This window comes from Neoarius graeffei, chromosome 15 (genome assembly GCF_027579695.1).
Source record: "Neoarius graeffei isolate fNeoGra1 chromosome 15, fNeoGra1.pri, whole genome shotgun sequence".
In the NCBI taxonomy this organism is placed as follows: Eukaryota; Metazoa; Chordata; class Actinopteri; order Siluriformes; family Ariidae; genus Neoarius; species Neoarius graeffei.
The window spans coordinates 26,537,961-26,558,534 of NC_083583.1; the positions used below are offsets into that span (position 1 = coordinate 26,537,961).

Genomic DNA, 20,574 nt, shown 5'->3' on the forward strand with positions numbered 1-20,574 from the left:
CGGGATCTGTTTTTAAAAAAACCTCACTTTTTCAGTGGTAGTGCACATACATTTGGGTATGGACCCTTTTCACGTGACATCACGACAAACGCGGCCGCCATTTTGGACGTGTACTACCAGTAGTTTACCACAGCCAACATTGAGGAACGGCAGCAAAGAAAGTTTTTACTTTCAGCAAGACTTCCATCATGCCACTATATTGTTGTGCACCTGGATGTAGTAACCATCAACAAACAAGGCAAGGGTTATCATTTTATTGGATCCCGACGGAGAAGATGGATAGCGGCCATTAACAGATTGGCAGCCCTCGGCATACCAACACTTGTGTAGTGACCACTTTGTTGGAGGTAAGACGAATAAAACTAGCTAGAAAAGGCATTACATTGCTGTTAACATTCTGTGGCGGCGAGTGTGTAACCAAATAGGCTAAAATAACCCATTGTAACCTCTTTGTTCTTCTGTAGTAGCTATTGTTGACTAGCTAATGTCAACAACATAGTAGCTGGTATGTTACTGTAGCAATGTTTACGTTCAGTCATTTGGATGACTGTTAAAACCTTTCAGTCTCAAGTTTTTCCTTTACTGTATTTACTAGTTTACTGTAATTATGATCCGGCAGCTATTTACACCGGATCCAGTATAAATAGCTGCCGGAGCCAACGTCCAAGGTTCCGGAGCGCGCTCCGGCTTGCTCTCCCTCAAATTAAGCAGCACGCGCCGGCTTGCTCCCGGAGTGCTCCGGCCGAGGTTCCCCTCAAATTAAGCAGCGCGCGCCGGCTTGCTCCCGGAGTGCTCCGGCCGAGGTTCCGGAGCACACTCTGGCCGAGGTTGCCCTCATATTAAGCAGCGCGCTCCGGCTTGCTCCGGAGCAAGCCGGAGCGCGCTCCGTAACGTCGGCCGGAGCACTCCTGGAGCAAGCCGGAGCACGCTCCGGAACCTCGGCCGGAGCACTCTTGGAGCAAGCCGGAGCACGCTCCGGAACCTTGGACGTTGGCGTGTATGTGTATGGCGATGGGTTTTTAATGACATAGGTATACAGATCATGTGGGCCGAAGTCAGGTAAAGACGAGGGCTTCGTGTACTTCCGTACGTCAGTGAACAATCCTGGTGGAAGCAGGTAAACGTCCTCTAAGCCTGCTAACCTCAATTTTGGCAAATATCTCTCCCTCTGCTCGCCCTGTAAATGCCCTACGTCGCTGGATAGTGAAGGTGTTTTCTGCATCTCGCTCCTTTTGCTTTTATGTTTTTCGTTTGTCGCCTTCCTCGCATTCAAACTGATTCGAGCCGAAGTCCACTACATGTCCAAAATGGCGGTCGCATTTACGAAGGTCATGTGACTGAAAAGGGTCTATATGGAGCGACTACCAACCCACAAACTCTGAAATAAGACACCCAGTCAGTTTCTTTCGGGCTGCCTATTTCAGAAAACATGTGCTTCAACAAGCCGTTCAGATTTGTCTCCCCGGCACAAGCTCATTAGAATTATAATGCCCCCCATTTCCACCCATGGCTTGAGAAGTACCTTTGCAAAAGATGCACCATTTTTTTTTTCTCACCAGCACCAGATCTGCAAGCTTTATGTCGAAGCCAGCCAAGCACGGGAACTGCTCTGTTGTTGGCTACACAGAGATGAGTGGATCGAGTTTATGTTTGATGGAAAGTCCCAGCTACAGTCAATAAAAACCAGTTTGTTTGCGGTAATCACTTTATATCTGACTGCTTTACCAGCCTGGGCCGGTACAACGCAGGACTGGCAAGAAATTAACACTGTTTGTTGAACGTCTGTAAAATGAACTTTATCGTCTCAACACATTTAAATAACTTGAGAGGAAACTGAGAGAATGGGTGTAGGGCTGAGGTCATTATAAAATGTGTGCGTTTGTGTTAGTACTGTCAAGCGATTAAAATATTTAATCGCGATTAATGTCGCGACTGTCATAGTTAACTCACAATTAATCGCAATTTAATCACACATTTTTGTCACATGAAAAACCATTGTAATTCTCTTATCAGCATAAAAAAGTGAATGGGCTTGCTTTGTACCAATGTTTTTTTTTTTTTTTTTTTTATTGCAGAGCATAACACGTCTTGTCACAGCCACTGACATCCATAACTTCCATATTAGATGAGAAAACCAAGGGATGAAAAATAAAGTGCATATCACTGTGAAAATAAAAAAAAGTTTTATTTTACTCTTCATTAGTTTCTTTTGAAGAGAAGTATTTGCCATAAAAGAAGAAAAAACAGATAACAAAAATAAAAACATTCATCATACGTTCAAAAACGTTCATCATAGTGTGGCACTGTATTATCTAATGCTCACTGCTTATAACTCTACACCTACCCGGTGGAGATGAGCTGGGAAACTGAAGGAACAGTATTGAAAAGTATTTTTCCAGTCTCACCTGTGAAAGGTAATCCCATGTGATCTCGTTTGGACGGTAAACCTGTTGGTACAGTTAAACGCAGCACATGAATGAGGCATCTTTATTCTCCACTTTGCCCCATCCAATATGGCGGCGAGGATGTTTATATGTCTATGCCTTTCTCCATCACTCACACGTACTCTTATTGAAGCAGCGCGCGACAAGCCTCAACAGGAACTATGGGTGACTTGCAGGGCCAAATTAGAATTTGCGTTAACGGCACTATTTTTTAAAATCGCGTTAAATTGAGATCGTGTTAACGCGTTATCGCGTTAACTTTGACAGCACTAGTTTGTGTATATCTCACTCACTGTCTGAGTTCCAAATTTAACCATTCTCCCCAGTCAAGTGCACTACAAAGAGTATGAGCTAATGGTTTGTACGTCCAAAAAAATGTGCTCTGTCAAAATTGAATAATTTATCAGTTATCGGTCTGGGTCCAGATAGGACGGCGTCTGGGTCTGGACATGGACCTGTATTTCGCACAATTCTCACAAGATCTTTCATATAGTTTTAAAAGTAGTTACTGTCTTATGCTCTTGGTCTTTTGTCCATGTGCCTCTACTTCTGTATAGTTACAGAAGTATGTGTCAGTATTTGAACTAGTGATGACTTATGAAAAAAGATAGATATTAGTCCTCAGGTGTAAACATTTACCATCTCTACACTGGTTTAGCAAAGCTAGAAAGAAAATTTATGTATTTTCCTGACTAAAGTGCATACCAATTTCGGGTTTTTTTTATATGAAAGTATGTCCCTTTACGCACTCATCTAGAAGGGTAATTTTGCACAAGGCCATCTGTCTACAGCAGAAAAAAATAAAACGCGTCTGGAAAAATCCCAAGGGAGTCTGGAGCCAGATTCGTGACGTCACCTGCGGAAGCGCCAGCAGGCTGCGAGAGCTTGCATGGTTTCAGTGCACAGCCTGTGTAGACCAAGTTTAGCAGCTAGCGATTTTGCATTGAAATATGGAATTGTCACCTGAGCGCAATGTTACTTCACCTTTGGATGAAGAATATAATGAGATGTCAGAATTGGGGCTTCATCTGTTTGGATTTGATGATGATTCAAGTAGTGAAGACGACGGAGACAACACCGGGGATGTAAATAATACGGTCGTTTTCTCATAAACAAACCAGTGCTGACGTAGGATTCAGAAGGAGGCGTCCCGCACGTGACTTCACGAAAATCAATGTTTGCCGGGAAATCCAAATGCCAAGTTTTTTCAGAGGCGGACCAATTCGCCTCAAATGGCTTGATTTCAACTGAATTTTTCTGGTATTGCGCAAGGTAAAATAATTGCACAAAATGCAAAATGTGACAGATATTTGACCAAGGTTTAATATAAAATAGGAGAATTACATTGATCTTGCTCCTGAATTTACCCGTGATATGCGCTTTAAGGTTGGCTTTCTTTCCTCATTGAGGGCCAGATGTACTAATGCTGCTTTTCCACTACCAACGCGGCTGAGTTGGACTGAGCCGTGCCGTGCTGAGTTGGGCTGAGTCGAGCTGAGTGGGGCTGTTGGAGTTGCATTTCGACTACAACCGCGCTGAACCGTGCTGGCTGGAAGTGGGTGGACACATTGGGTGGAGTTAGCGAAAGTGGGTGGACGTCACGTGATGTCGTTAGGCGGCGCAAACAGTGACATCAGTGACCTTTTAAGCGGTAGTCTCACGACCCGGATAGTAAACAATAAACATGGAGGACATGGAGTCGTTAGTGCTGCTGGTCTTGGTGCTGTGGCTTGTTGTCACCGACAACGCCAACAGATACTGGCAAGAGCGTATAGATGAGGCGAGGCGCATAAGGCTTCAGAAAGAGATGTAATTCTTCTTCTTCCGGGTTTACGGTGTTTACAGATCCCAGCGTGCTCGCGGGGCGTGTGTGGGCATGTGAGGACACTCCTCTTCACCAATCAGTGCACAGGGGAGTGTCTCCTCACGCCCCTAGCCCCACTCGACTCGGTTTGGCTCGCTTCAGCCCTACTCCAAAACCGTGCGAGTTTTGGGTGCTTAGTAGGGCTGAAGCGAGCTGAGTTGTGCTGCTCTGAGGTAGACGAAACGTGAGCTGTGTCGGGCTGAAGTGAGCTGAAAAAGGGTAGTGGAAAAGGGCCATAAGTTTTTTTGTTTTTGTTTTTTGTTTTTTTTTCTTGCCTGGCTTCAGACACAATTAAGCCTCATTCTGAACCAAAAAGCCTTGTTTGATTTACTGAGGTGTGTTCTAATTAGTGGCAAACAGTCTTGTGCATAATTTTTCCCCACTGAAGACCAGGTGTAAATTTGTATCATGTGTTGCTTGGAGCACTACGGCTGATCTTGTCAGGTGCTTGGTTTTCCCACAGAATTAGACTCCTTTTGAATATTGTATGCTTTTGTATCAATGTATTTAACCATATTGTTCTTTTTATAAGCATAGATGTTCTTTATCTATGACTAAAGTTGTAATAACATAACACCATTGTAGAACCTTAGAGAAAGAAGTATTTTAGCAAACAGCCATGGCCTAAAGGTTAGAGAAGCAGCTTTGGGCCCAGAAGGTCACTGGTTTGACTCCCTGGACCAGCAGGAAAATGTGTGGGTAGCTGAAGTGCATGAATGAACAGCACCTCTCTACATCCCCTTTCCCCTCCCTCTACATTCGTTGCTGAAGTGCCCCAACTACCACCTAGGTGCTGCAGTGCAGCTGCCCATTGCTCTTGGTGTGCGTGTTCACTGCCCCAGATGGGTTAAATGCAGAGAAAGAATTTCACTCTGCTCTAATGTATATGTGACAAATAAAGGCCTCTTCTAAAGAAAAAAGAACACTGTTTTAACAATGCTTACAACACAGCACTGTGGAATAAATTCTCTAATCAGGTTGTTTAGAAAGTGTTGATTCACATGTTAACCTTCACCGTCCCTGTTTAATAGTTGATGTATGATGGGGAGAACTGGCCGGTATGTAGAAATTGACAAATTGGGGGGGGGGATCTGCTTAAACCCAAACAAAACCCCCAAAGTAAATGGCTTTATACTGACAGATAATATCCATACAGGACATGTTCAAGTGTTCACATGTTCTGATTTGTACCTGTATACTGTGTACAGATTTGATTTTAAAAGAAAAACAATGTCCTTGTGGGGGGCACAGTGGTGTAGTGGTTAGCACCGTCGCCTCACAGCAAGAAGGTCCGGGTTCGAGCCCCGTGGCCGGCGAGGTCCTTTCTGTGCGGAGTTTGCATGTTCTCCCTGTGTCCGTGTGGGTTTCCTCCGGGTGCTCCGGTTTCCCCCACAGTCCAAAGACATGCAGGTTAGGTTAACTGGTGACTCTAAATTGAGCGTAGGTGTGAATGTGAGTGTGAATGGTTGTCTGTGTCTATGTGTCAGCCCTGTGATGACCTGGCGACTTGTCCAGGGTGTACCCCGCCTTTCGCCCGTAGTCAGCTGGGATAGGCTTCAGCTTGCCTGGGACCCTGTAGAACAGGATAAGCGGCTAGAGATAATGAGATGAGACAATGTCCTTGTGCACTGCCATTTCACTCTCTCCGAGGCTCAGATATCACACTCTGAGTACAAATTACATGAGAGAATCCAAGATTGTGACATCACTTACACGCCACATTACTTACTGAAGCTGAAACCATAGTTGATATACATTGCTTCTCATCTCATCTCATCATCTCTAGCCGCTTTATCCTGTTCTACAGGGTCGCAGGCAAGCTGGAGCCTATCCCAGCTGACTACGGGCGAAAGGCGGGGTACACCCTGGACAAGTCGCCAGGTCATCACAGGGCTGACACATAGACACAGACAACCATTCACACTCACATTCACACCTACGGTCAATTTAGAGTCACCAGTTAACCTAACCTGCATGTCTTTGGACTGTGGGGGAAACCGGAGCACCCGGAGGAAACCCACGCGGACACGGGGAGAACATGCAAACTCCACACAGAAAGGCCCTTGCCGGCCACGGGGCTGGAACCCGGACCTTCTTGCTGTGAGGCGACGGTGCTAACTACTACACCACCATGCCGCCATATATTGCTTCTAAATTGTTGTAAACAACCCTAAAGATGTCAAGCATTGAGTTTCAACCCTGAGTGTCAAGCATTTGGCTATAAAAAATAAGCCAGATCACTGAAGCAGTGAACACGCACACACTTTGGGAACCTTTTGCTCCCTATAAACACTCCATCACTGGCTACTCACAGTGGGGTTTTTTTTTTCCCCAAAAATTTTATTTTTCCTTGTATTTTATGTGACATGCTTTTGTTTGTCCTTATTCACTGAGAAAAGTGATCTTTTTAGATGGCAAGAGTCGCATTGCTATGACAACAGCCATTATTTACTAGTATCTGTGCCAGTACTATGTATGCGTTATCTAGCCGAGTGAGATTTAAACTTTTAAAAGTGAAGTCTGTTGATTTGCGTATTTTGTTGGCAGTAAAAATCACATGGTTACAGAAAATTTCTGGTTAGACTTTTAGAATTCAAAGCCTTTATTTGTCACATATGCATTACAGCACAGTAAAATTCTTTATCTGAATTTAACCCATCTGAAACAGTGAACACATGCGCACACAGAGAGAGAGAGAGAGCGCAGTGGTGCCCAGGGATTTTTTTTTTTTGGAATTAGAAGCCTTTATTTGATGGCTCTGTGTTACTAAGGGAAATGGCGTACAAGTGAACTGATTATGTCACAGGCGGCTATCCAATTTAAGCGTGAATGGCTGGGCCAGGTAAGCCTATTTTCAGCAATAAAATAAGTTTTAAAATGGATAAATGGTTATTATAAAGGTTTTATTTTTTATTTAAATGTAAGCGGAGCACATCAGGGCACTGTCCGTGATCAGCAAATGGCGTTTATTTTTGGGTTTCGTTTGACTGTAAGCACTATTTTTCACCAAGACTGAAGCCACTTTGAAGTGAACTGCAACTTGGAGAAGCTGGAGCTCTAAAGACTTGATGAGTTGATATAATGAGGTGGAGCTCAATCAGATGAATCTTCCCTGCTCAAAAGATAGAAGAGTCCCAGTTCTGATTTAGTCATTAATATTGTGTTAATGTCATAAATGCCTAATGAAGCTTACATTCTCAAAACTCTGGCTACTGATGCCAAAATGTAAACAGCACAATCTGAAGAGGAAGAAGGTAGCATGATAACTACTGGGTCATCTTTTACTCATGTCTGGACAGGTTTTTCCGACGAGTTTGCATGGCCCACTTTTAACTAAAAATTATACCAAGGATAATACAACAGCCTTCTTTTCCATCATTACTGATATAAAGTTTTCACCATAAATATGCAGCACAAACGCAGATATCTAAAGGCAGATTATGAATCATGACTGAAGCAAGTGATGCTCCCTAAGCCTTGTGATTAATATTGACATGGCAGTGACATGGCAGTGGGCTTTCCATGAGACATAATAAATACCTTTTGAAACTCGATTCCTGTGCAGATGCCAATCTAATTAAAAACTAAAAGTGCACGGTTGCAGGAGACTATCTACCGTAATTAGCGGCTTGCAAATGAATCAGTCTTTCCCTTGAGGGAAAGAAGTGTTGAGATCCTGTTTACTCTGTGCTATTTTGGAAATAGCAAATCAGTTTGCAGTGAAACACAGCTTGTTAAGGGTGAGAAGACATGAGAGAGACACATTGAGCCTCAGTCACACTTGCATACATACACATGCATGTGCGCTCACACACACACACACGTCTTTGTGGGGTATTTTCTGCAGCTACACCTCACTAACCAGTTCGCTGATTTAGATCTTTAAATAAAAGTTATAGCTGGTGTAAAAAAGCAATTTTTTTTTTCTGGGGACAAGCCAAATGTCTCCACAAGATCAGAAATGTCACATATAACAATCATGATGAGGCACACCCTCTGTTTCTCGCTCTAAATCTCCTACATATGTATAAGTCCTGAAAGTTAACCAAAAATTTTCCCCCCCATGTTTATAGGTGTCGAGCCATAGCTTGCTGGTATGGATTTGATTGTATTCTCTCTGCATAGAATTGCTTATTAGTACTCTCACTTTTCCAGTTGCAAGAGATGAAATAAAACTTCTAACATCTGCTGTTGAACCCTGCAGGGTTTGGGTGGAGCCACCTGCAGGGGCCAAATGAGCTAATCTCTGCAAGTCTGTAATTAATTCAAAGAGTTTTGCAAAGCACTACTTCAACATACAGTACACGAATGAGCTGATAATTAATCTGATTGTTTCGAATAAGGCTGTGCAACTTTGGCAGGTGGGCCATTTTAGAACACATGCTGGAGCTTAATCATCACTGTTGTGTAGAAACAAGCACAGATTTCAGGGCACAGAATGATGTACAGACGCAAGTGTGTGTGATTCATGAAATTGTCCAAAAGCATCAAAACAAGCAGTGATTTGAGCACAGTAGATGAATCAGTCTCAGCTGTGTGGAAATAAGCTCCCGCCTACTAGTCACTTACCGGTATGTACGTCATATGAATAGGATACGTCTCAATTTACCTTAATTTACACTTGTGTGATGCTGATTTTTCCTGCTCATGATTTTTTAAAATGGAAACAATTAAGAAGAATACTGTAGGGCACAATAATATTATCAGCTGTGCAGTCGGGAAATGATTGCCGACAGTAGCAATCTCGAAGCACAGCTGGGTGGTGGATTATTAACTGATTCTGCGGTAATATGCAGTAAACACAAAATAAAAAAAATAACAGTACATTTTCAGTATAATCACCAATTGGTTGTCAAATGTACATGTGGCCTGCATTTTCTCTGTTCTGCTGCTGCTCAAAATGTTTGAATGAGTCTGCAGTGACCACAAAACCCCTACAAAAATAGAGTATTTAATGACTTACTAATTAAAGTCTTACATTTGACACTGATTTGTAGGCTTTTAAATCTTTTTAGGTCAAAACATTTGTCTTTTTTTTCTTTTGGCCCGAAACAGTTCTGTTTCTGAACATTTTCAGATTTGTTTCTGTGGAATTCCTGATCAGTATCGTTCTCTGATGCTATATTATATGGCCAAAAGTATGTGGACACCTGGCCATGTGGGTCTTACCCAAACTTTTGCCGCAGAGTTGAAAGCACACAATTGTATACGATGTCTGCACTTGGTAGCATTACAGTTTCCCTTCACTGGAACTAAGGGACCCAAACATATTCCAGCATGACAATGCCCCTGGACACAAAGCTCCCTAAAGGCATGGTTTGCCAAGGTTGGAGTGGAACTCGAGTGGCCTGCACAGAGTCCTGACCTCAACCCCACTAAACACCCTTGGGATGAACTCGAACACCAATGGTGCCCCAGGCCTCCTCACCCAACATCAGTGCCTGACCTAATGCTCTTATGGCTGAATGAGCAAATCCCCACAGCCATGCTCCACAATCTAGAGGAAAGTCTTCCCAGAAGAATGGAGGTTATTATAACTGCAAACGGGAACTAAATCTGGAATAGGATGTTCAAAAAACACATGTAGGTGTGATGGTCAGGTGTCCGTATACTTTATGCCATATAGTGTAAATACTTGTTTAAAATTTGCGAACGCAAACATACATTGAGTTCACATTAATGAACTCAAAACATCCTCCATTTATTGTGACAGAAAGCGAGGTAGCCAGCGTAAGTTCATTCGACAGCATGTGAGATAGAAGAGATGTGGGTGGGGCTTCCAGGCAGTGTCAGTTAACATCAGAAAGTTCAAAACACCTGTGCAGAACATTCAAGATTCATATGTAATTTGGCTCATTTCCCATTTATTGGGGGGAGAAAAAGACTTCGTTCTGGCCTATTTTTCATGGATAACTTGTACAAGCATAATCTGATGTTAAATCATTGAGCTCCTATGCAAAGTGCATAAGGCTTAGCAAGTTTAGTAATATAACTAGTAGTTATTGCTCGTGAGAAGACCGTATGGTCTTCGAGGTCCCGTACAATCGAAACTCTCAGGTGAGTTGGGGAGGGGATTCCCCGCCGAGGCTGTGCGCGAGCATGTAGTCTATGGGAAATGAATAGTGTGTTGGATTAGCTCATACCATTATGCTTCCACCTCTGATTCCCATGTTTTGGAAAATCGAAAATGTTGTCTTGGGCTCCTCTGGGGTGTCACCAATCTGCGTCCAAATTATGGAGTATGTGCATCCAGCCGTGTCGATTTGCACAGGTGAACAGACAGAGAGACAGAGGAAGGCTGTCTCTAAAAACAGCCTTCCAAAAAGCCTTCCAGCCTTTCCAAAACAGCCTTCCTTTAGTAGTATGGATATAATCAAAGTAAATATCACTGGATATCATGGCAGTGTAACATTGTATTGAGGTGATAAAATCATTATATTGCACAAACCTTTGTACGTTTAATAAAAACATGGCCTAATTTATGCAAATATTGGGATAGTGATCCATTATATTACAGGTATTTAGCAGACGCTATTATCCAGAACGATGTACAACATACCCAGAGCAGCCTGGGGAGCAGTTGGGGGTTCGGTGCCTTGCTCAAGGGCACTTCAGTCATTCCTGCTGGTCCAGGGAATCAAACCAGTGACCTTTTGGGCCCAAAGCTGCTTCTCTAACCAATAGGCCACGGCTTCCCCCAATAAAAGAGGGCCGATAAAAGGAAAACATTCAGCGGGCTGTTCATCCAAGACCTAGATAGATAGATAGATAGATAGATAGATAGATAGAACTTTATTGATCCCTTTGGGAGGGTTCCCTCAGGGAAATTAAAATTCCAGTAGCATCATTACAGGATAAACAGAGAATAGAAATAGAGAAAAACTTCTAGATAAATTAAATTAGGTATTTGCATATACAAATATAAAAAAGAATAAGATATGGGGAAGAGGAAGGGAAAAAAAAGTCCAACAGAAGAGGTATTGCACATTATATTGCACATTGACTGATAGGTAGATAATTGAATTAGAGTAGAGTTAGAATTAGATCTTTTCAGATGATACTGGAGTTGTCCTTTGATTATTAAATTTGCAAATACAGATTACTCCTGTTATTTTACACAATTATTTATTTTATAATGAGATTTCTTAACACTTATGTATAAAGAGTTGGATGTGTATTTACAGTGAGAGAGACATTCATTGCTTGTTCGCCACATTAGGTGGGGATCACACTGACCAGCGGTAGTACCAGCAGAAGCGGCAGATTTTCTATTGTTTGCTATGCTTCGGCAGCAGAACTGCTAGCGTTATGCTAGTGATGTAGGAGTAAGATGTTGGTCCAAGTTGAACTTGATTCAACTTTCTGAGCATAATGCCATGCTCCTCAATGTCAGTTTAGTGCATCCTAGGAATGTTTCAGGCATTTTGACCAATCAAAGACCAATCAAAACTTATAGGGGCAGGACATCTGAATGAAAAGAAGAGTTTTTTATGAAAGCAGTGTCTCATGGACACAAACTGAACAAGCTTCTCTCTCTCTCTCTCTCTCTCTCTCTTTTTATACTTTTCTCACCCTCTAGTCTAGTCCCGGCCCTGCGATGATCTGGTGACTTGTCCAGGGTGTACCCTGCCTCTCACTCATAGTCAGCTGGGATAGGCTCCAGCTTGCCTGCAACCCTGTAGAACAGGATAAGTGGCTACAGATAATGGATGGATGGATAGTCTAGTCCCAAAGCTACGTTTTTTCAAGTCTTTTTTCATTGTTGTACAGAATGTTAGTACTTTGCATCGCTTGGGAAAGAAACAGAAATTTGTTTCAGTCATAGAATTATTATGGTCTGAGCATTGTGCCACTGCCACTTCATTTTTTCACTGTGATCCTTGCATTAGTGTCATAGCACCAACACAAAACTGAAGAAGCGAACTTCAGACATCAAACATGTCTTGGCTGATAGTCTGCGTTTAAGTTTAAGGTGAAATTGTGTAAATTAGTTTTTTTGTTGTTGTTGAACTTGTCCTGGAGAATAATATTCTAGGGTACATTAAAGTCCACAAAATCTATTTTAAAAATCTATCCATTAAAGAATGTTAAAGTATGATCTGTGTACCTCAGGAAAGAAGATGGGAATGTTATGTTTTCAGTGCATGCAGAGAATTTTCACACTGCAAAAGCTGAGAAAGCATATTTTTTGAGTTTGTCCCCCCCCCCTGTGCGTGCCTATTTGTGAACATATTTTTGCATCTTTCTGTGTATGTACATGTATGTGCTCTCAAAGGCATTCGGATGCTGGATGGGGATGTGACTGATATGGTGGAGGCCAAGTCGCTTGGAATTAGGCCTGACTACATTGACATTTACAGTGCCAGCTGGGGCCCTGATGATGATGGGAAGACTGTGGATGGTCCAGGCCCACTGGCCAAACAGGCCTTTGAAGTGGGCATTAAAAAGGTCATTTATACACATAGACACACAAACATACACAACCCTGTCATTAGTTTACATGAATCATACTCAAGTTTATTTGACTAATGATCAGGATACATAGAAGACAATATGGAGGAAAAAATAATTAAAAGTTTAAACAAGTGTTATTTTGACTTGACATTTAAAATGCTGTGTTCTGTGGTTTATAAACTTTTTTTTTTACTTGAGAACAGTATTTACATTATTCTAATTCTGATACTTTATTAATGCTTTTAGTTGTGTGTTATGGGAAAGTTACTAGAAGATACTGTAGACTGCTAGCCTGGGGCTAACATAACATTAAGAATCCCATATTTCGAGTGATCAGTGATCAATTATTTATAAAGCTTATAAAGTGAAAGGCCAGGTTCACCTTATTAAACATTGTTATAGATTAACTTCATCAAAAGGATGCTGTACTAATCAAACATGTAGACATACTGACTCATAAGAGTTTATATTTTTCTCCATATTTTTTAAATTATAATGAAGACATCAAAACTGGGCAAGGTGGTGTAGTGGTTAGCGCTTTCACCTCACAGCAAGAAGGTCCGGGTTCGAGCCCCGTGGCCGGCGAGGGCCTTTCTGTGCGGAGTTTGCATGTTCTCCCCGTGGATTTCCTCCGGGTGCTCCGGTTTCCCCCACAGTCCAAAGACATGCAGGTTAGGTTAACTGGCGACTCTAAATTGACCGTAGGTGTGAGTGTGAATGGTTGTCTGTGTCTATGTGTCAGCCCTGTGATGACCTGGCGACTTGTCCAGGGTGTACCCCGCCTTTTGCCCGTAGTCAGCTGGAATAGGCTCCAGCTTGCCTGCGACCCTGTAGAACAGGATAAAGCGGCTAAAGATAATGAGATGAGACATCAAAACTGTGAAATCACACACGGGATTATCTAGTGACCAAAATTAGGCTCAACGAGAGCTTTGTACACTCTTGGAGTTCACGCTTAATGAATGAGTCATCTGCAATCATTTTCCAACAGCCATAAGGAAGTCCCCACATGTCACTTGGCTTTTTTCTACATTTGAAATGAAAACTACTTCTCATAAACAACTTTCAAATACAAGTCTCCCACTTCGCAAGGGCCAGAGTCTAGCACAGTTTTGTGCTTTCCCTGCTTCAACACACCTACTAAGCCTGAGTTAAATTAGATATCTTACTTACCTACCTGAGGTGTCTTTCAGTATGGGAAAAAAAACCCTACCAAACTGTGTTGGTGTGACTATTGGAGGCAGGATACAAGTGCATAAAATCAGTGTGTATTTTATTGCGGTAATTCCATTAATCACTGTCATGATTCCAGACAGGGGAGAGTAGTCAGACAACATTATCTGATGGTAATCCATAATCATTAACAAGAAAAAAAGAACAGGTCAAAACCAGGAAGTCTAAGAAGAAATACAAAACAAGGAATTAGGAAACAGGTAAACCCATCCCAGAAACACACAATAACATTAGCGTTTGCAAGGAAACAAAGACACATGAAGGTAAAAACTAATAAAGGGATTAAACTGAGGACATCTGGGTACACTTGGGGAAACAGTAATAACAGGACATGGGCAAATATGAGACTCAAATCAGTACAAAGTCCTATGAAAATGTAAACAAATAAGCACATGGAAGAAAAATCAGAACAAAAAAGACAGTGCTGAGACTTGGAATTTATGACTGTTGAATTCTGGCCACTCGGGACTAGCACTCTAATGCTGTTCATTAGAATGCTGACTCAAACATTATAGGCTTAATTCAGGTCAGGCTTAAGAAAAGACTTTAAAGGAACGGTCCACCGTACTTCCATAATGAAATATGCTCTTATCTGAATTGAGACGAGCTGCTCCGTACCTATCCGAGCTTTGCGCGACCTCCCAGTCAGTCAGATGCAGTCAGACGCGCTGTCACTCCTGTTTACTCCTGTTAGGAATGTAGCTAGGCTCAGCATGGCCAATGGTATTTTTTGGGGCTGTAGTTAGATGCGACCAAACTCTTCCACGTTTTTCCTGTTTACATAGGTTTATATGACCAGTGACATGAAACAAAGTTCAGTTACACAAATTGAAACGTAGCGATTTTCTATGCTATGGAAAGTCCGCACTATAATGACAGGCGTACTAACACCTTCTGCGCGCTTCGACAGCGCATTGATATCTGAGCTCCGTATCAATGCGCTGCCGAAGCGCGCAGAAGGTGTTAGTACACCTGTCATTATAGTGCGGACTTTCCATAGCATAGAAAATCGCTACGTTTCAATTTGTGTAACTGAACTTGTTTCATATCACTGGTCATATAAACCTATGTAAACAGGAAAAACGCGGAAGAGTTTGGTCGCATCTAACTACAGCCCCAAAAAATACCATTGGCCATACTGAGCCTAGCTACATTGCTAACAGGAGTAAACAGGAGTAACAGCCCGTCTGACTGACTGGGAGGTCGCGAAAAGCTCGGAGAGGTACGGAGCAGCTCGTCTCAATTCAGATAAGAGCATATTTCATTATGGAAGTACGGTGGACTGTTCCTTTAAAATCATGACCTCACCAAAATGTAGCATGTGTTTGGATGAGGCATGACCCAAGTTGAAAAGTGGACATGTGCTTTTATAGTACAAATCCAAAAATCATTTTCAACGTCTGTGGCACGGATTAGAAAACAAGCAGGCAACATCTAATACAGGTACTGTATAGGCTACAATAAAACAGGAGCGAAGTTCAAAACCAGGAATCGCAGAATACAGAAAATAAGGCACTAGGGAAACAAGGCTTGCAATTAATGACATGAATGCACAAAAAGACTGAAGTAAAGCAGGGCTTAAATAGACAAAGTAATTAAAAGCCAACAGCAAACAAATGAACAAATTAGGTAACAGGCAAATGAAGGGGTAGGGACAGAGACAGGACCAGAACCAGATAAAGCATGTCAAACCAAACAGAAGCACATGGAGAATGAATGAGAAGTGCAAACAGTGCTTACCGTGTTCGGTTCTGTGCAGTGAGAGGGGGAATTCATAACGCAAAAGCTTCAGATTAAGAAACAGTACTGCACTGAATTATGACAACATTAACAGTACAAACTAAACTACAGCAGGAAGGGCCTTGGAAGCATTTCGTGAAGACAGTAGTCTTAGGTTGGGTCTCGGTATTTGAAGCGACTTATTGTTCAGCTGTTTTATGTGTCTCACACAGTGTGACTCATTCTTTAAGTGTTTGAGGAAAAATGGAGAGTTAAAACAGGGGCAGCACGGTGGTGTAGTGGTTAGCGCTGTCGCCTCACAGCAAGAAGGTCCGGGTTCGAGCCCTGTGGCCGGCGAGGGCCTTTCTGTGCGGAGTTTGCATGTTCTCCCCGTGTCCGCGTGGGTTTCCTCCGGGTGCTCCGGTTTCCCCCACAGTCCAAAGACATGCAGGTTAGGTTAACTGGTGACTCTAAATTGACCGTAGGTGTGAATGTGAGTGTGAATGGTTGTCTGTGTGTCAGCCCTGTGATGACCTGGCGACTTGTCCAGGGTGTACCCCGCCTTTCGCCCGTAGTCAGCTGGGATAGGCTCCAGCTTGCCTGCGACCCTGTAGAACAGGATAAAGCGGCTAGAGATGATGAGATGAGATGGAGAGTTAAAACATATGGACTGAACCAAAACATAAGGTATACATAATGTATACTGTAACACAGATAAAATATAATCACCATAAAATATGGTCAGATAAAATAGAATCACCATGGTGAGAGTATATTATTTCTATTTTAAAGTGCAAGTTTTGTCATTCTTGATCTGATGTGTGTCTGTGCATTTGTGTGTGTGTGTTGGTGCAGGGCCGCAAAGGTTTGGGCTCAATCTTTGTGTGGGCGTCTGGTAATGGAGGTCGTCAGGGAGATCACTGCTCATGTGACGGCTACACCAACAGCATCTACACCATCTCTGTGAGCAGCAGCACGGAAAACGGCAACAAGCCCTGGTACCTGGAAGTTTGCTCATCCACCATGGCTACCACTTATAGCAGTGGAGAGTTCTACGACCGCAAAATAGTTAAGTCCCTCTTACGGTGCTCCGGCTGATTATGCTGTCCTGAGAAGCGAGAAATATGTGTAGAGGGTAGAGTGGATAGAAGTGCATGTACATAACTTGCTTTGGAAACTAGGTTATATGAATCTTTATATGTGAGATAAAACATGAAGGGGTGTGCTGTTAAAGGAAAAAAATGAAGGATGAAATGCGTTTTCACTACAAGAGAGCTGATCTTGCGTTACACGCGGGCATTGTCATGGTCAAAGTTTTGGGTTGCTTAGTTCCACTGAAAGAATATCTTAATGCTACAGCATACAAATACATTCTAGATAACTTTGTGGCAACAGTTTGGAGATGGCCCACATACGGGTGTTATGGGCCCAATCCCAATTCTAATTTCTACCCCTACCCCTCCGCCTTCCCCTCCGCCTTCCCCTTGGCCCTTCCCCTTGAAACTGAGCTACAAGGGATAGGGCTTGAAATTCAACCCTTACGTATTGGGATAGCCCTTCAACGATCGCATACGTCATCGCGTACCTCCGTCAGCGTTTACGTTAGCAAAACGCGACGCGTCATTGGCTGCGACCAGCCGCTACAGTCAGAGCCAGAGGCAGAAATCTCTGCTGGCAGGGTGTGATTTGTTAACTAACACCACTGAATGGGATATCTTTGGCGCTTCGTGCACCACATCCGACAGAATGAGGTGTCAGAACACTCATGTAAACAATAAAAGCGAGAATAACAGAACAAAACGTACGCAGTCAAGCAACCGAAAACAATACTCACTCCCAAAGCTTTTTAGCAGCAGCTTGGATTTCAGAAATCGCTGCTCATTCTCAGCTCGAAAGCGAATCAAGCGGCGTGTTTCCTCTGGATAACAACTTAAAACACGTAAATAATGGAGAAAATACATTTATGACAATCTTTCGCCGCGGGAACCGCCATCTTTCTGAAATCCGCATGAAATCTCGCTGAAATCCGCATGGCATTGTGGGAAATCACTCAAACCCCTTCGTTCGGAGTCTGCTCCAGGAAAATCTCCGTTTGGAGGGGTACAGAAGCCCTACGCCTTCCCCTACCCCTCCGCGTTAACTGGGATTGGGATACCCCTACCCCTTCACGTGAACGCGCAAAATGGAGGGGAAGGGCTAAGGGGTTGGTCCAAGGGGTGAAATGGGATTCGGCCATGGTCAGGTGTCCACATACTTTGGGCCATGAAGTGGATATTTTAAGGGTATTTGAGGCATACAAATTAGTAACAAAAAAGACGAGACTTGTCGGCACTGATGGCATCAACTTGTTGATGTAGTTGATTTTGAGTTCTACTTGTTGAGAAAATAGAACCAAGTAATTTGTTAGAAAATGTTAGGGTCATTATAAGAACAGTCCCACACACTCTATTTAAAAAATAGACCACTCATGCTTTGTGTTTAAATCTGAAGACAGATAGAGATATTACATTACACTGCATTACCTTACAAGCATTTGGCAGATGCTCTTATCCAGAGTGACGTACAAGTGCAAAAGTCAGGTAAAAGAAGTGCTGAGTTTCTAGACAAGAAAGTTCTAGTGCCAACTGAACAAGTGACAGTGTAATGTTCTGTTGAAGTACCAATACTCAGCAAACAGCCAAGGAAAACAAGCCAACCATACAAATGAGCTGACAAAGTAAATAGTGAAAAATAAACTATGGCTAACACTGAGTTATCATGACCAGGCCAGACAGTACACAGCCTGGGTTGGTCAAGACCGCTATATGATTACACGGTGGACAGGGAAGCAGGGGAGAGGTGCAGCCTGAAGAGGTGGGTCTTCAGTCAATGCTTGAAGGTGGTCAGGGAGTCGGCAGTTCTTAAAGATATTTTTTGGGGGCTTTTTTCACCTTTATTGGATAGGACAGTGTGGAGACAGGAAATGAGCAGGAGAGAGAGACGGGGCGGGATCGGGAAATGACCTCGGGTCGGAATCGAACCGAAGTCCCCGGATTTATGGTATGGCACCTTATCCACCTGAGCCACGATGCCCCCAGGAGTCGGCAGTTCTGACCTTGATGGGAAGGTCATTCCACCAATGGGAAACCAGGACAGACAGCAGTTTTGAGTGGGCTGGGCAGGAGCAGGACAGGGACGGGCCGGGCCAGGCGACCGGTAGCAGCAGAGCATAGGGATCTGGCTGGCATGTAGGGTCGGATCAGCCTCTGGAGGTATGCTGGACCTAACCCCTTGACAACCTGGTAAGCTTGCACCAACATCTTAAATTTGATGTGAGCTGCAACAGGTAACCATTGAAGGGCAGCAAGCAGAGCGGTAACATGGGAGGAATGAGAGAGGTTGTAGACCAGGTGGGCTGCAGCGTTCTGGATGAGCTGCAGGGGTCTGATGGCAGATGCTGTAAGGCTGGCAAGGAGAGAGCTGCAGTAGTCCAAGCGGGAGAGGATCAGCACTTGGACCAGGGGCTAAGTAGAGTAGGTAGTGAGGAAGGGGCAGATCCTTCGGCTGTTGTAAAGGAGAAATCTGCACATCTGGGTTACTGCAGCGATGTTCGCCTAGGAGGAGAGTCTGTTGTCGAACATCACCCCTAGGTTCTTTGCACTGGGTGAAGGTGACATAGAAATGTCCCCCAAGGAGATGACAAAGTCCAGGGATGGAGAGGATGGAGCGGGAATGTAGATCACTTCCGTCTTGCCTGGGTTGAGCTTCAGGTGATGGTTGTCCATCCAGCTCTGGACATCACACAAGCAAGCAGAGATGCGAGGAGAGACCTGTGTGTCAGAAAGAAGAAAAGTGAAAAACATTTGAGTGTCATCAGCATAGCAGTGGTAGGATAGACCATGAGCAGAGATAATCAGGCCGAGAGACTGGGTGTAGAGGGCGAGGAGAAGCGGACCAAGGACTGAACCTTGAGGGACATCAGTGGTAAGTGGGTGGAGTGCTGATACTGTACCAGACCAAGTAACCTGGAAGGAGTGACCGGAGAGGTAGGACTTGAACCAATCCAGGGCTGTCCCACAGATCCCCAGAGCCGCTAAGGATGACAGGAGGATGGGGTGATCAACAGTGTCAAATGCAGCAGAAACAGATACAAATATTTGGAGCACTTAACAGATACAGATTCTACTTATGTAGTTACTTTTACTTGAGACACTTTCCCTGGAAAGATATCTCACCTCCTTTGGCCTCCTTTTATTCACAACCAAATCATGCATATCTGGCGCTTTAATTTTTGATGACTTCACTTTTGTGCTGACAACTCCCCTCAAAACCCCACCAACCCCTTTATCGTTCTCTGTGTGTTTTTCTCTCTCCATATTGTATGTTTCATATTGTTTTTAATGATTGCTGGAATCAGGAATGACGCTTGTCTGCCAAAAAGCAGTCATCTTCTATCCATCAGACATCTCCCACCCGCCAGATACAGCCTTTCCTTACCAGGCACATTGCAACACAGACATATCTAAAATATCTCACATGCTTTGTTAGAGTTGTGCCTTTTCCTCTTGTGTCTGTCTGCTTGTGCAATGAGAAGATAAGACCCAAAAATGACGGCTAAATATTTGATCTGGCTGACATTCAAAACCTAAGATCTACAGAACTATTCAGGGAGATGAGCTAAGTCATGTTTACTTTCGTTAAGGTCGACTGTAACCAAGGGCTTTCAAAACTTCACTCAGGATAAGCTTCATAGCTTTCTAATTTGGATGCTGGTGTAATTTTAGGTAACTGTACAGCTATACTGTTAGGACTAGGACTGTTTTGGCCTCTAGAGGCCGCTGTTATTTCCTTTTCATGTTGTGTTTATTTTGGCCTCTAGAG

At 43.3% G+C, this 20,574-nt stretch overlaps 1 protein-coding gene across 1 annotated transcript in view; it reads left to right on the forward strand.

The window, feature by feature from the left end:
- The window catches only part of pcsk6 (proprotein convertase subtilisin/kexin type 6), a 183,526-nt gene that overhangs the window by 57,914 nt on the left and 105,038 nt on the right, over positions 1-20,574 (forward strand). Inside the window, exons 7-8 of the mRNA XM_060941090.1 lie at positions 12,584-12,756; positions 16,570-16,782. Coding sequence (XP_060797073.1) covers positions 12,584-12,756; positions 16,570-16,782 — 386 coding nt within the window. The remainder of the gene's footprint in view (positions 1-12,583; positions 12,757-16,569; positions 16,783-20,574) is intronic.